This window comes from Euleptes europaea, chromosome 6 (assembly GCF_029931775.1).
Source record: "Euleptes europaea isolate rEulEur1 chromosome 6, rEulEur1.hap1, whole genome shotgun sequence".
NCBI lineage: Eukaryota > Metazoa > Chordata > Lepidosauria > Squamata > Sphaerodactylidae > Euleptes > Euleptes europaea.
In genome coordinates, this window is record NC_079317.1 from 88743929 (window position 1) to 88760495 (window position 16567).

Here is a 16567-nt window from a genome sequence, read left to right on the forward strand (position 1 = left end):
AGCTGCAGTACTGCAGTCCAAACTCTGCTCACGACCTGAGTTCGATCCCAACAGAAGTTGGTTTCAGGTAGCTGGCTTGAGTTGACGCAGCCTTCCATCCTTCTGAGGTCGGTCAAATGAGTACCCAGCTTGCTGGGGGTAAAGGGAAGATGACTGGGGAAGGCACTGGCAAACCACCCCACAAACAAAGTCTGCCTAGAAAATGTCGGGATGTGACGTCACCCCATGGGTCAGGAATGACCTGGTGCTTGCACAGGGGACTTTTACTTTTACTTTTTAGATGCATCCAAATTCTCAAAACTCTGCATGGGGGGGGGGGGCTTCTTGTTGAGTTCTGAGAATCTGGATGGGGGGAAATGTGCATCTAAAGAGCGGCAAATCCCAGGCAAAACCTCCCGTGCAGAAAAGGCCAAAACGATAAGCCACACACCCCCATGCAGAGTTTTGAGCATTCGGATGGGGGGGGGGGGAAATGTGCATCTGGAGTTCTGCAAAACCTCCCGTGCAGAAATGGCCAAAACGATAAGCAACCACCCCATGAAGAGTTTTGAGAATTCGGATGGAGGAAAATGTGCGTCTGGAGAGCTGCAAAACCTCCCGTGCAGAAATGGCCAAAACGATAAGCAACCCCCCCCCCCCCAAGGTGAGTTTTGAGAATTCAGATGGGGGGAAATGCGCATCTGGAGTTCTGCAAAACCTCCCGTGCAGAAATGGCCAAAACGATAACCCCCCCCCCCCAATGCAGTTTTTTGAGAATTCGGATGGGGGGGGAATGCGCATCTGGAGAGCTGCAAAACCTCCCGTGCAGAAACGGCCTTAATCTCCTCTCCCGGCTAGGGGGGGGGGAAGGGGGGGCATTTGCGGAGCGCCCGCGGCCAGGTGCGCAGCAGATCGGAGCGGCCCCGCCCCGCCTCCGCCCGGCGACCCCGCAGCTCCCTGGAGGGAGCGGCCAGGCGCGCTTCTTCCTCGGCGCGCCGCTCCCCAGCTCGCCTTCCGCGGCAGCCCCGAGCGGGCTGCGTTCCTCGCCAAGGGGAGGAGACGGCGGCCGGGGAGGGGTTGGTAGGGGAGGCGGGCCGGGAAGCCGCCGCCGCCATGGCCGAGCCCAGCCCGAAAAGGCTCAAGAGCGGCCTGCCCCTGTGCGCCGTCCACCGCCGCGGCGGAGCCCTGGGCCGGCGGGTGCGGCAGAGCTTCCCGGCCGCGGTGGAGGAGGGCTTGTGCGGGGTGGCCGCCGCCCTGCTGGAAGCCGCCTACGCCTTCCGGATGATGGTAAGGGTCGTCCCGCGCCAGGGCGAGAGCAGCGCGCGCCGCTCGGGGTTGTGGCCGCGCGCGGACCCCTCCTCCGGCAGCCGTCGGGCAGCGGGAGACCCAGGCGGCCTCCCTCGGCCTTGCGGCTGGCCGCTTCCTCTGACGGCCACCTCGCCTGGGAGACCCTCTCCTCCCCCCCTTTTTTAGAATCAAATCAAATTTATTGGCCTTTATGGGCATAAAAAAATGCATTGGCATAAAAAAAAATTAGAATCAAAAAAATTAGACTCATAAAAAAATTAGAATCAAAGCAAAGCAGACCTTTATGGGCATAAAAAAATGCATTGGCATAAAAATAAAATTAGAATCAAAAAAATTAGACTCATAAAAAAATTAGAATCAAAGCAAATCAGACCTTTATTGGCATAAAAAAATGCATTGGCTTAAAAATAAAATTAGAATAAAAAAAATTAGACTCATAAATTTTTTTAGAATCAAGTCAAATCAGACCTTTATTGGCATAAAAAAATGCCTTGGCATAAAAATAAAATTAGAATCAAAAAAATTAGAATCATAAATTTTTTTTAGAATCAAATCAGACCTTTATTGGCATAAAAAATGCATTGGCATAAAAAAAGAATCAAAAAATTAGACTCATAAAAAAATTAGAATCAAATCAAATCAGACCTTTATTGGCATAAAAAAATGCATTGGCATAAAAAAATTAGAATCAAAAAAATTAGAATCATAAAAAAATTAGAATCAAATCAAATCAGACCTTTATTGGCATAAAAAAATGCATTGGCATAAAAAAATTAGAATCAAAAAAATTAGAATCATAAAAAATTAGAATCAAATCAGACCTTTATTGGCATAAAAAATGCATTGGCTTAAAAAATATGTATGCATATTGAGGTTAAAAGGAGGTTTTAAAAAAAATTAACAATTGTTTTTAATTTTTATAGTATAAGACAAAATAAACAAATACAATAATAACCAAAAAAGAGATAAAAATAAAATACAAAAGAGGATCAATTCTAAAAGTATCAATTATAATTATACAAGATTAGAACATTCGACAAACCAAAAATACCCTTTTGACCCTCCACCCACCTTAAAAAGGGACCCTTCGCCTGACTTCCGCGGAAGTGTCTAAACAGTATTGTCGAAAGCTGTCACGGTCAGAGTTCATCGGTTCTTGTAGGTTATCCGGGCTGTGTGACCGTGGTCTTGGTATTTTCCTTCCTGACGTTTCGCCAGCAGCTGTGGCAGGCATCTTCAGAGGAGTCACACTGAAGGACCACGGTTTAAATTTCTTTCATTTAAAAGAAATCTCACTAGCTCCTTACCGGTGCCACCTGGGCAACCTTTCAAAAGGGGTTCAGTGATCTGTTCCCATAAGGGTGAGCCATGCTCACAGTGTAGCAATACATGGGCCACGGTTTCGACTTGTCCAGAGGCACAGGAACATAGCGTTTTCTCGTAGGAGACCTTGGCCTATCTGCCCGTGGTCCAGGCCATGGGGAGGAAATTTAGGCGAGCTTGCATAAAAAGGCGTCTCAAGAAAGGAGAGGTCAGAGTGTAAAAGTAGCCAGGTAAAGCGCTCGGGGTCATATGGATACCATAGGTTAAAAGTGTGCAAGAGTTTGTAGCTCTAGCAAGGAGCATTTGTTTCCCAATTCTAAAATTCTGAAGGCTTGTGCCTCATTAAAGTTTTTTTAGAATCATAAAGTTGGAAGGGACCACCAGGGTCATCTAGTCCAACCCCCTGCACAATGCAGGAAATCCACAATTACCCCCCACACACACACACACACCCAGTGAGCCCTACTCCATGCCCAGAAGGTGGCCAAGATGCCCTCCCTCTCGCAAACTGCCTAAGGTCATAGCATCAGCATTGCCGACAGATGGCCATCTAGTAGGCTGACCATATTTCCTCGAGACAAAGACGGGACATTGGGATGGCAATGGCTTATGTAATATTAGTGTATCCCTATCGGAGCACCTTTTCTATGAGAATTTACCCAGCCGTGCCTGCATGCAGCATAAGAAATGTCAGAACTGAAGGAAACAAACGTTGGAAGTGTGATGAGGTGCAAAACGGGACAAAATTGACACTTTAATTAAAAAGACGAGACGGCTGTGAAATACGATAAAAACGGGTCTGTCCCATTTAAAACGGTACGTATGGTCAGCCTACCATCTCGCCTCTGCTTAAAAACCTCCAGGGAAGGAGCACTTACCACCTCCCAAGGAAGCCTGTTCCACTGAGGATCCGCTCTCACTGTTAGACATTTTTTGCTGCGGCCTCCTTTACAAAGCTATGTGGTTCACTGGGATGCTTTCCCAATTTCTTTAATTCCTGTTCGGCACATAAAGTGATGCACATCGCTTGGTTTGAAGGGTTGCCACCGGGCCTAGAAAAAAGAATGTTCTGTCTTTAATATGTGATGGTATTTTCCAGTTCATCAATGCCATTAAAAGCATCAAGTGCCCATTTCCACATGGCAAGCCTCTATTAAATGGGCAAGATATTTTTCTCCAGGTTAGTTGGCACCCCTGCTAGTGAGGCGAAAGCATTCATAGTATCTAGGGTTGCCAACCTCCAGGTACTAGCTGGAGATCTTTTCTATTACAACTGATCGCCAGCCACTAGAGATCAGTTCACCTGGAGAAAATGGCCACTTTGGCAATTGGACTCTATGGCACTGAAGTCCCTCCCCTCCCCAAGCCTCACCCTCCTCAGGCTCTGCCCCAAAAACCTCCTACTGGTAGCAAAGAGGGACCTGGCAACCCTAATAGTCTTTCTATCAGGCAAAAATCCATGTAATCTTGTCCACACATGGCACATTTAAACTGGGCTCTCAGCTGCACGCTTTAACACAGTTAAAGGTTCAGATAGGTGTTTGTGCTGGCATGCTAATGTTGCATGAGAGCCGGCGTGCTGGCCAAATCAGATACTTTGCATGTTTTCATACACTAGAGATCCATAACCTGGCAGGATTGCACAGCTGCTTTGTGTGGATAGCAGACCAATTTAAACAAGATGCTGGTCAGTGCAGCCCCATGGACAGGCTTCTTTGCCACATCGGCATTAGGGTTTCCAGGTCCCTCTTTGCCACCGGTGGGATATTTTTGGGGTGGAGCCTGAGGAGGGTGGGGTTTGGGGAGGGGAGGGACTTCAATGCCATTGAGTCCAACTGCCAAAACGGCCATTTTCTCCAGGTGAACTGATCTCTACTGACTGGCGATCAGTTGTAACAGCAGAAAGATCTCCAGCTAGTACCTGGAGGTTGGCAACCCTAACTGGCATCATGTTTAGGGTTGCTAACTCCGGACTGGGAAATCCCTGGAGATGTGGAGGTGGTGGGTGGGGTTTGGGGAGGGAAGGGACCTCAGAGGGTATAATACCAGAGAACCCACCCTCCAAAGCAGCCATTTTTTTCCAAGGGATCTGATCTGGAGATCAGTTGTAATTCTGGAAGATCTCCAGGTCTCACCTGGAGGTTGGCGACCCTAATTCATGTTTAAAGCAGCCCGTCCTTTTTTAAAGTTACGCATACAAGGATGCAGACAATTCCAACCCTCTGGCCTAGTAGGCTTACTGTTTTTGCTAGCTTGAACTTTATCAAAGGAAGGTGTTTTGTGCATGCCAGCAGACACTTTTATTACTTCCATGTTCCAAGGCTCAGCCGTGTCCTGGCACTGAAAATAGGTTCTGGTCTGTCATAGCCCTGGTGAGTCATAGCTTCCATCTCCCATGACTTTCGTACATGATTCACAGCGTAAACTGTTGTGGTGGTCCTTCTTTTCTCATCAGCAAAAAAGCTGACTGGACATAAGGTAACACGTGTCTGCAAAATTAGTAAGCAAAGGCATAATCCAAAAATGCCAGTTGTGTAGCCCACCTGCTGTGCTGATAGTTGTAGAGCCTTTGCACAGTGTGAAGCAGTTGTCCCTAGCTCCACTTTAAAGCAATACACTATATTTAAATAATGTTTGTAACGTGCATGTAAAATAATGGGTCACCAATTTCTCTAAGGAAGTTCATAAACTGATAGAAAGTTCCTGCTTACTTGTGTATTCTTGTAATTTATGGTTTAAATACCTTAATTTTTGCGAAGTTCTTCACTTTTAAGAGATGATTCCTAAATTTTCCGTAACTATAAGGATTTTAATAGTGGCAGTTTGGGTAGTTGAGCTAATCCATCCTTAAGATTTTCCTTTGGGGGCACAAATTGAGTCCTTTTTCCAGTGAAGATGACTTAGATTACTCAGTAGGTGATAAGGTGACTCTGTTTCCATAAATATAAGTGCTGTCTTTGCAGAGTTACTGAAGTCTAAGTCCATTGATGTCAGTGACAGACTGGAGTTACTCTATATTGGATTGCACTACATATTACAGGAAAGCAGGTGGAATGAGAATGAAGGAGACTAGGAGTGGAGTTAGCTGGTCTAGGAGGGCCAATTAGGTGGTGAAAGAATTGTTGAAGCCAAATTCAGAACAACCAGAATGCAACATGACACAACTGAAGTAGTAAAGGAAGCAAAACTAGCACCAGGCTGAAGGGTGGTTATAATGACATCATTCAGCTTTTATTATATTCCTTCTTAAAAGAGAAAAGGAAGACTGTTGACAACATTCCACTGATTAAATATTAGTTGTTAATTAAAATGTCTACAGTCTCGGAATATGAATACATATTGTGTTCCCACAAACAGTGAGGAAAGGGATGGATTTTTATTTTACATATCAGCTGTTGAGTCTCTGTAGTCTCTCTTAGCCATTGGCTAAACTGCTGAGAGATCACAACTGCTGAGAGATCTGTAGTCTCTCTTTAGCCATTGGCCAAACTGTTAAGAGATCACAAAATGAGTATCCATCTTCTACTATATGAGAAGAATTGGTTATAGATTGGTAGTAAATGGTATAACTTCAATGAAGGAAGTGAAAAGTGTGTTTAGCTGAGAAAAAGTCTCTATAGGCGGTAAGTTTTGTTAGGTGAGAAGTCAGAGGAAAAGAAGTGGAATATTGGATTAGGAAGAGGGTGTGTACGAAGTACTGTAAAGTTGCTGCTGAGTTATGCTGACTCTAAAGGATTTTCAAGGCATGAGATGAACAGAGGTGGTTTGTCATTGCCTGCCTCTGCATAGCAACCCCAGTCTTCCTTGGTGGTCTCCCATACAAGTACTAACCAAGGCCGACCCTGTGTAACTTCTGAGAGCTGATGAGATTGGGCTGGGAGCCCAAGAGGCATGGTGCTTAAGGAGCGAGAACATAGTAGGCTGTGTGTTGGGAAGTGGGAATTTGAGGGATCGTAGCAATCTGAGTCCTGTATCTTGCATTATGGGAGTGGCATGGTTTATTCATGTATTTAATTCATTTATACCGTCTTTCTCCTCTCCACCATTTATCTTCACAACAACCCTTGAGGTAGATTAGGCGAAGAGAGTGTGACAGGCCAAGGTCACCCAGTGAGCTTCTATGGCACAAGTGATGATTCAAACCCAGGTTTCCCAGGTCCTAGTCCAGCCCCCCTAACCACTGCACCACACTGGCTCTCCTTGGTTACTATTGTCCTCTGGTTCCATCCTTCCAGTGACCTATGAATGCAAAAACTGTGTATGAAAGGCAAGATCTCATGAGAAGAACCACAGAGGCTGTGGAGGATGGGGAGGGGAGGTAGAACAAGCTTTGTTTACCCTATGTGTACCTAGCTTTCCTATGTGGGGAAAGCTTTCTGCTATAACAAGGAGTTGCAAAGGATGTAGCCATAGTGAGTTGCAGCCATGTAGCCTGATTCTTCTAATTTTATACTCTCCTGCTTCTTAGACATCTACATGTTTTGCAACCAACACTATATCTAATTATATAGCTGTGGCATCCTTCGCCTTCACAAAAATTTGCTGTTGAAATGCACCCTGATTCAGCAAGAAATATCTATATGCGTAAGCAGCCTTGTTCACTTATTGCCAATACAGCTGATTAAATATTCCAGGTTTTCCCCCCAGTGTGCCTGTGTCCTTTGTATATGAGCTGCAGTGAGTGTTTTTATTTTGTTGTTTGTTTGCAAAATACAGGGTGAAATCTTTGATCTCTCTGATATGAGTCTACCAAACGTTGCAAAATTCTTCTGGGAACAGGAAAAGGAGGAAAGGGAAGCAGCAGAAGTACTGATACAATACCTGCATGACCGGGGAGGCCTGTACTGTACCAAAGTTATCCAGGTATGTAGCAAATACTGGTTATCAAAATAGTATCTTCTTTGAAGACTATTCTTTCAACAGCTGGTAAACATCTTATTCTCTAAGTTTAATGATACAATTATCCTCAGTCAGTGCCTTGTTGATATATTATGTTTCATTGATATATTATAATGTTTCATTGTTAACACTTTTAACTTGTCTTGCTTTCTCCGCACAAGAACACTGATGTGCATAAAGAATAACACATGCTCTCTCTGTCTTTCTCTCTCTCACCCTGCTGTTTGAAGTTGCTGTTTACCTTGATAGATAGGGAGCCAGTGTGGTGTAGTGGTTAAGAGCGGTGGCTTGGAACGGTGGAGTCTGATCTGGAGAACCAGGTTTGATTCCCCACTCCTCCACATGAGCGGCGGAGGCTAATCTGGTGAACTGGATTTGTTTCCCCACTCCTACACACGAAGCCAGCTGGGTGGCCTTGGGCTAGTCACAATCTCTCAGCTTCACCTACCTCACAGGGTGTCTGTTGTGGGGAGGGGAAGGGCAGGTGACCAAGGTCCATCAAGTCCAGCAGTCTATTCACACAGTGGCCAACCAGGATGCTCTCTCTCTCCCAGTTCAGCCCAGACTGAAACCTTCCCCAGACAAGGTGTGTGCAGGGCCCACACATGTGGAAGGTTCTTGCCCTGTATTTATGTATCACCCTTCTCCCAAATAGCTCAGAGTGAAGTAAATGCTTTTTTACCCACTTATTTGGGTCCATCTAAGTAAGTGTTGTATCAATGAGACTTTATTCAGCTTCATAACAATATGACTTGTTACAAAACGGCCTAGAATTTCATTATCAGAAGCATACTTACTGAAAGATGCTTCTTCCTGTACTTTTATATATGTAGTTTAGTTCTCATTTTAATTATTTTTATTTTTTAATTGAATTTTATAGGGTACAGAATAAAAAGGGGGGAGGGAAAAAAGAAAATAATACAATATTGACAAGTCATGATCCGTGTCCAGGATAGTTCATCCTTCCCGTCCTACCCCCAGTATTAGCCTCTAAACCTTGTGGTCCTAAAATACTTATGACATTTATGCTTATTAACCATTCATTTAAGTTACAGTTCTTAACTGTCTGTCTAACATATCTCTACTTTATCTTAACCTCTTAATCTTCACATCTTGCTTAAAACTCATTTATGCTTAAAAACTGTTATACTCTAAAACTATTGTCTTCTTATACTGCTTATGTTTCTCCTAAATTCTTTTCCATTTACTATCACATCCACATATTCCATTCAGTCTAATGTTATCTCACATTTATAACTTCACTCTAACTTTAAAACTTACTATGCACACATATTTTGTCATCTGTATCTGTCGTAGAACGGTTGCCATCTTTGATTGTAGTCCTTGATCGTCTTTCTTTGAAGTAAGTTTGTTAATTTTGACATGGTTGCGAATTCATGCATTTTTGTAAATTATTCGTATAATTTTATAATGCTTTGGTTCTCGTAGGTTATCCAGGCTGTGTAACCGTGGTCTTGGTATTTTCTTTCCTGACGTTTCGCCAGCAGCTGTGGCCGGCATCTTCAGAGGAGTAACACTGAAGGACACTGTCCTTCAGTGTTACTCCTCTGAAGATGCCGGCCACAGCTGCTGGCGAAACGTCAGGAAAGAAACTACCAAGACCACGGTTACACAGCCCGGATAACCTACGAGAACCAATGAACTCTGACCGTGAAAGCCTTCGACAATATTTATAATGCTTTATTTTATCAGTTAGCCACCTTGGTGGCCCTGAAGAGGACTGAAAGACAGGGTATAATATTTGTTTTAAAATTTTACTTTTACAAAATGTATCAGCATCAGATCTTTGGTTGCTTGGTTGTCATAAAGCAGGGGTGGGGAACCTTTTTTTTTGCAAAGGGCCATTTGGGTATTAACATCATTCGGGGGCCATACAATAAATAAATAAATAAATAAAATCATTATTAGATATTTGTGCATCTTATGCAGGTCTACTCTAAATCCTACTCAAGTCCAGTCAGTGGGCTTACTCATTGGAAAGTGTCAGTAAGTTTGTCCTGCAGATGTCTAGTATCTTAACCTATTGGTGGCCTACCGGCGGCGGTGCAGCCAGGACGCGGGCCAGGGGGATTGAGCGGGGGGAGGGCTGGAAAGGGGCCCTTGGCAGGCAGGCTGCGGGCCAGATAAAATGACCCCTCCGCCGGTGGCGCATTCAGCACAGGGGCTGGGGGATCAAGCAGGGGGGAGGGCTGGAAAGGGGCCTTCCACCGGCGGCGCGTCCAGCACACTGGCTTTGGGATCGAGGCGGGGGAGGGCTGGAAAGGGGCCCTCCGGCGGCGGTGCGGCCAGCGTGCAGGCCAGGGGGATTGAGCTGGGGGGAGGGCTGGAAAGGGGCCCTCGGCAGGCAGGCTGCGGGCCGGATAAAATGACCTCACGGGCCGTAAAGGGCCCGCGGGCCGGAGGTTCCCCACCCCTGTCATAAAGCATAGAAGTGACTATAAATCTGGTTAGTATCCTGTGTACATATATTTATTTGTTATATTGGTATCCTTTGCTATCTCCAAAGTGGTAGCCCAGCTTTTTAATAACCTTGTGAGATGGGTTAGGTTGAATAAAGGTTGAATAGAGAGTGTCATAGCTGTACAGGGATCTGAGCATGGGTTTTCCAAATCTAACATTTTAGCTACTGATGTTCACTAGCTTTGTATGATGTTAATCAAATATGTTGGTAGGGGGAGAGTAACAATATGGGGAGGTGCAGTTGCTTTCTTCCCCCATTTGCAATTTTATTGTGCTATTTGTAATTCCAGAAACCACCCAATGTTCATATAAATGGTGTGGCAGCCGCTCTGGAAGTTGCCTTAACACAGTGGAAGATGCTGGCAGGCTATTTTGAGGACCTTTATGCTATGAGTATCAAGAACTCAGACCCCCACACGGCAGGCACAATTAAGAAGCAGTTTCTAGCACCCAAGATCCAGAAGATCAAGCTGATGGGAGATCTAATTACCAATGCTCGCAGGCTTAGGAGTGCCCAGGATGGCAGAGGTGACCTTGAGAACTATCTTATAGACCGCTTACAAAAAGAACTAAGGGTTGAGCCAAATTCAGAAGCTCACCGCCGTCCCCGTACACCACTTCAGAAATGTGCAGGAACTGCAAAGGGGGGTGCAGCTGTTGCCAGAGGACTTGCCACAGCAGAATAACAACGTAAAGCCAAAATACTCAGGGATACCTTGCTACCCCTCTCAGCCTCAGTGGAAAGGCTTGAGGGAAGCAGATCAAAGGCGAGAAAACAAATGGCCTCCCACTGCCTAGCAGTGCCTACTGCAGCCCATGTGCAGCGCACAGTCTGGAGTGTAATGTACATCCAGTTTTAATCAAGCAACTGCATTCAGGCCAATGGCAATAATGATACAAAATGACCTTTTAATAAAATATTCCTGTGAAATCACAAAGCCGATTAGATTTTATTCTTGTAATGATTGTTCAGATGGGCTTTATCTATATGGTAAATTCTATTTTAGTATATATAGTATATATTTAGTATATATTTTTATGCTAGCAAAAATGATTTTGTACAGTCACACAGCATAATATAAGAATGAAATTGTTTTTTTCTTTGTAGTTAGATGTTTCTATAAGGGACTTTTAATATGAGGGATTTTACTGCATATATGTCTGTAGTAGAAATAATGATGTTTAAGTTTTTAAAATCTACAATAAAGTTTTTTTATTCTGTTCTTCAAGAAGTGTGTATTGTTTTGTTGATGTGGATAAAAACACACATATAGGAACAAATGAATTTGGTTCACTTCGAGCAAATGTAATGTTTAGCCATGCTAAACCATGGTTAAGGAGAAACCACTATCAGGATGTGGAACCATGGTTTGAGATGGATTTGCAAATCATGGTAAGGTGTATTTGAACTAAACCAAGAAATCCAAAATACAATACTTTCCCCAGTATCTCTGCTTGACAGATGACAAACTGTGGTCTAAATAATGTATCTTATATCTTGTCCTAGCTTTGCCGTCACTGTATATTTTGGATCTTAACCAAGGGTTAAGGCAACACGTCATGGTTAGCATGAAGTATTAGATCGCTTTGTCAGCCAGAGAAATGAATTCTGATAGGTACATAAATTATATCTACAGCCTATACAACAGGCTTTACATATTTTAGCTAAAAGACACAGCTAAGGTATTTGATCACAACTCCCAAGGCATTATTTCCTGTGCCAGGGTCAGCCCTGGTTAGTATTTGGATGGGAGACCACCAAGGAATACCAAGGTTGCTGTGCAGAGGAAGGCACTGGCAAACCACCTCTGTTAGTCTCTTGCCATGAAAACCCCAAAAGGGGTAGCCATAAGTCGGCTGCGACTTGATGGCACTTTACACACACACAATGAAATATCAGCTCTGCCACAGTTTTGTGCGGTCCTTCCTTCAAAGAGCTCATGGTGGGTACCTGGTTCTTACTTCCCTTATTTTATCCTCACAGCAGTCCTGTGTGGTAGGTTGAACTGACAGATAGTGACTGGTCCAAGCTGGGTTTGTAATGAGGATTTCAATCTGGGTCTCTGCAGTTTTAGCCCAACAACTACATAAAACTGCCCCCAATCTTTTAACTGTAATAGTCTAGCTACATGTTATTGGTTCCTCTATAAATTCTATTACATACAGCACAAAAAGTCTCATAAAGTTCAATGGCAATAGACTGAAGGATTGCTTGAGACTGCAGTCTTGGAAATATATCCATTGAATGAAGTGGTACTTACAGACCAATTGAATTTTTGAAATGACTTTTACATTGCTGTGAAATGGAAGTAGGTTGTAATTCTCACATGGCTTTAGAATTGTGTTTGGATGATTGCCATGGTCCTCAGGCATTTTTAAACGTTTTGCATTCATATGCATACACCACTTTGCCAAGATAGTTGACAAAACAACAACAAAATCTGTATATAAAAAAGACAGTTGTGTGTTCTATCAAAACATGGCATGGCCAAGAAATTGAGCCCAAGATGAGGCTCCAAACATGAGAGGGCCATATAGATAGTTTGCCACTCAGTGGTTTTCACTGAATTCCTAAGGAACAATGTAAATATACTGTGATTTTGGATAAAGTATCGGAGGGGTAAAAAGTAAAGTAGGTGGCTCTTGTATGGAGCAGGGGGAGGCTGTCCCCCATCCCTAAATCTGGGTAATCAAATCCTCAACAGAGGAAGTATGCAGTAGCATACAATATATTTCTTTACCTGTAGATGCATCCCACTGACATAAAAGGAACTCTGAAGTTATTACCAATTCCTGGATCATGTTTACTGTAAACTCATAATCAAAATGATTACGGCACTTTAAAAATTAACATGTTTATTGTCACAAGAGCTTTCATGAACCACAGTTCTCTTCATTTGATGCAGGAAGTGCTACTTTAAGTTGGCATAATGATATATACCCAAAGCTACATACAACCGAAGGGTGGCCCTTGGGGAAGGGGAGAGTTATGGCAAAGAGGGCCAGAACACCTTAGTTTCTCAAGTCATAGGTGTGTTATGTTATATCGCAGAGTACATATGAAAACAACATTCAGCAAAATGTTGAAGACGTCCAATCAGAGTGGATGTAGCTGGTAAGGAATCAACAAAGCAGGATGACTACCAATTCAGCATTTTCTAGTGCATATTTTAAAATCTTACCCTCTGGGATAGCTGAGGCTGAAAGTATATAACTGACCCCAAGTTACCCAATAAGTCTCAAAATAGAATGGTCTTCCATACTCAGGTTTCTCTTATTTATTTATTTATTTATTTATTTATTTATTTATTTATTTATTTATTTATTTCTAGTCCACCTTTCTTGCAGGGACTCAAGGTGGATTACATATAGTGAGTCATAATGAGTCACTACAGTCAACAAAATGAGACATTCAGCAACAAATACATTAGGATTTTAGAAATCTGGAACCAACAGAAACAACTGAACCATAGCATAAGTATTCATTTGACACATTAAGCGGTAAAGAAATTACACAAATAGGATCCTACTACAAAAAGCTATACACAGCAGTATAGACCACAGTCCCAGTCATCTATCCAGGTAAGTTTGTCACCCATTTTGTACAGTGCAACCCTATTACCTGTACAGAAAAGCCCTCCTGGATAGTTCAGTTTTGCATAGTTTGTGAAAGGCCAGGAGAGTGAGAGCTTTCCTGACCTCAGGCACGCCATTCCATAAGGCAGGAGCCACAATAGAGGAAATGTGTATGGGCAGTTGTTGATTTTGCCCATTTTCCAGCTGGCACCTTCAGAAGCCCCTGCTGACATGAGAGAAGTTGTCATGGCAGAGCATAGGGCCGCAGATGATATCCTGATCCTACATTCTAACCACAGGCTAGCATAGTACAAATAAGCCTGACCAAAGTGATAATTACTTTTGCAGAAAGCTACCACAATTTCCTAAGTTGCCCAAGACTGATGGTATCAAGTCTGCATATAAATTCCAAATCAAGTTCTCGCTGAAATCTTCCTTGGAAAATCTGCTGAAGTGTATTGTTGAATTCCAGAGAGGTTGAATTGCTTCCCCACTGGTTTCCAAAGGTTTCCATTTTTAATGTTGGCTTTGTAACCATGTATTTTTCTGCATACAGACTAACCTCTTATCCAGTAAATGTGACACTGTCTAAAGATCCAGCAACATCAACCCTACCATCAGGGGTTCATTCATCTGCTCATCCCATGACACATGCTTTCATGTGCCAGCAGCGCTCTTCTGCCATTGTAACACTCCATGCATCTGACAAAGTGGCCTGTGGCTTACAGAAGCTTACGCCACAGCAAGTTTGTGCCTCAAGACTCATTGGCCATTTATGCACGGGAGGTTTGGCCTTGGATTTGCTGTTCGATAGATGCACATTTTCCCCATCCGAATGATCAAAACTCAAAAATAAGCCCCCATGCAGAATTTTGAGAATTCGGATGGGGAAAATGTGCATCTAGAGAGCAACAAATCCAAGGCAAAACATCCCATGCATAAATGGCAATTGTCATTTAGCTGCAGCAGATTAACACAGCTACCTTCTGGAATTTATCATAATCAAAACTCCTTTGTGAGTATTTTATTTGTTCACAGAAGTAATTGCATTTCTGGCACAGCTCAAATGTATCTGATGCAAAATATTTCCTGTAGCAGTGCTCAGAGGATTCAATCACATCAAGGCTCCACTATAAACAATATTGTATGAATATTATAATTAAGTTGTTCTAGACCAAGGACAACTTCTTTAGAGCTGGCCAGATTCATCCTGGCCAAACTGCTTAGGGGCTGGCACACCTCCCGGCACAAAATGAGAAGAGGATACCTCTGGGGCCTTTTTGTTATTATGGAGACCTCTGGGGTGCCCTCTTCGCTTCCCAAGGAATGCTTGCCAAGTTTAAAGTGGCACTTCTGATGCTGCTAAGCATCACATAGATAGCTGCTTCTGACTTGGCTGAGTTCCACGCAAAAATAAGACAACGTGCCTGTACATTAATGCAGAGGCCTCTGGGGTTCTCCAACAGTGCCAGGAGCAGCTCCCACCAAGTTGGTGGTATCACCACCGCCTCTGGCAAAGTCACTTGTGAAGTGCATGGTAGGCCAGGCACTTACAAACCAGCGAGAGAAGAGTGAACTACAAATATAAGGGCTGAGAAAGATATAGCCTGGGGAATGCCAGGTGGCCACATCCATGTTCTTGACCACATATCTATAATCTAAGCAGTAAAATAATTAAGAACACACACAATTTCAGATCATGGAACATCAGATCAGATGTATTCATGCAATACAGATTTATAAATACACAGAATGGGGTGTCTAAGGAATGGTTCTCTCACAGAGGAGGCACAGGGAAGCATAACAGCACTGGTGTGGGTTTTTTTTTCTCCATCTTCCCCCGGATCCCTAAGAGGGAGGCGGATCATTTAATCAAAAACAAAACAAAACTGGAGAACACAAATGAGAAGTGATAACCACACACACACGCTGTTGCCTGATCTCCCAGCACGTGATTGACTGAGGACGAATAAAAAAGTACTGGAGTAAAGAGCAAGAAAGGTGGACTATAAATAAATAACATACACAACAATTTCACTTGAATTAATTACTTTTGAATTCCTTTTAATCATGACACTATCAAGGAAGTTAAAGCATTATAAAGGGGCTATTTTCCCACCCATTGGATTTATGTAATGCTTATACAAAAAGTTGAGATAATAATTAGTATGAGAAGCAATACAGATGTGCTTTTGAAAATGTGGTACAACCACACTTTGATTAACAAACTACGTGGCTTATGCAACACATAGGGTTGCCAGGTCCCTCTTCACTACCAGCAGAAGGTTTTGGGGGCAGAGCCTGAGGAGGGCGGGGTTTGAAGAGGGAAGGGACTTCAACGCCATAGAATCCAATTGCCAAAGCAGCCATTTTCTCCAGGTGAACTGATCTCTATCGGCTGGAGATCAGATGTAATAGCACGAGATCTCCAGCTAGTACCTGGAGATTGGCAACCCTACATGTCATCCCTGGGTATCTCGGTGACAGATTCTTGACAGCAATAGTCCTATACACGTTACCCAAAATGGAGGATTAAGCCATCTGTTGTATTCGCACTGTTCACATTACAATGAATGTGCATACACATCTATTTGTAAGAAAGAGCTTACATGTATTCACTTGTTGGCAAACCTATCAATACATATTCAATATAATGTTCTCAATAAGCAAGGATTTGATACTTTGCTTAGTGTATTGATAAGGGAGTTGAATTTATTCATTACATTTATGTCTAGGCTTTCTTCCATGGAATTCAGGTGGTCTCCCAGCCTCCTGGGCCCAGGCCAGACCTTGACGCACTTAGCTTGAACTGTTGGAAATGGTGGTCTCGTTTACCCATGACAGTGTATAAAGGTAATAGTTAAATAGCATAGAATGCCCAAAGTTGCAGCATCATGTGCCTTCAGACCATGTTCAATATAGGACATGCCCAGCATGTCTTCATGAGACTGGCTTCCTTATCTAGACCACAAGATGACTAAAAATATCAATAAAAATAGTT

General features: G+C 43.3%; 1 protein-coding gene across 1 annotated transcript; it reads left to right on the plus strand.

Moving 5' to 3' along the window:
- Positions 1 to 1092: 1092 nt before the first annotated feature.
- Positions 1093 to 10676, plus strand: LOC130479411 (ferritin light chain, oocyte isoform-like). The gene is made up of 3 exons (XM_056851811.1): positions 1093 to 1266; positions 7327 to 7473; positions 10281 to 10676. The coding sequence occupies exons 1-3, from the start codon at positions 1093 to 1095 to the stop codon at positions 10674 to 10676; spliced, it is 717 nt and encodes a 238-aa protein (XP_056707789.1).
- The last annotated feature ends 5891 nt before the right edge of the window (positions 10677 to 16567 follow it).

Bases quoted from the DNA above. Each gene is read 5' to 3' on its own strand.
- LOC130479411 (XM_056851811.1), top strand. From the start codon at position 1,093: ATGGCCGAGCCCAGCCCGAAAAGGCTCAAGAGCGGCCTGCCCCTGTGC. The intron at 1,267-7,326 runs GTAAGGGTCGTC...TGCAAAATACAG, and splicing joins CCTACGCCTTCCGGATGATG to GGTGAAATCTTTGATCTCTC. The intron at 7,474-10,280 runs GTATGTAGCAAA...TTGTAATTCCAG, and splicing joins ACTGTACCAAAGTTATCCAG to AAACCACCCAATGTTCATAT.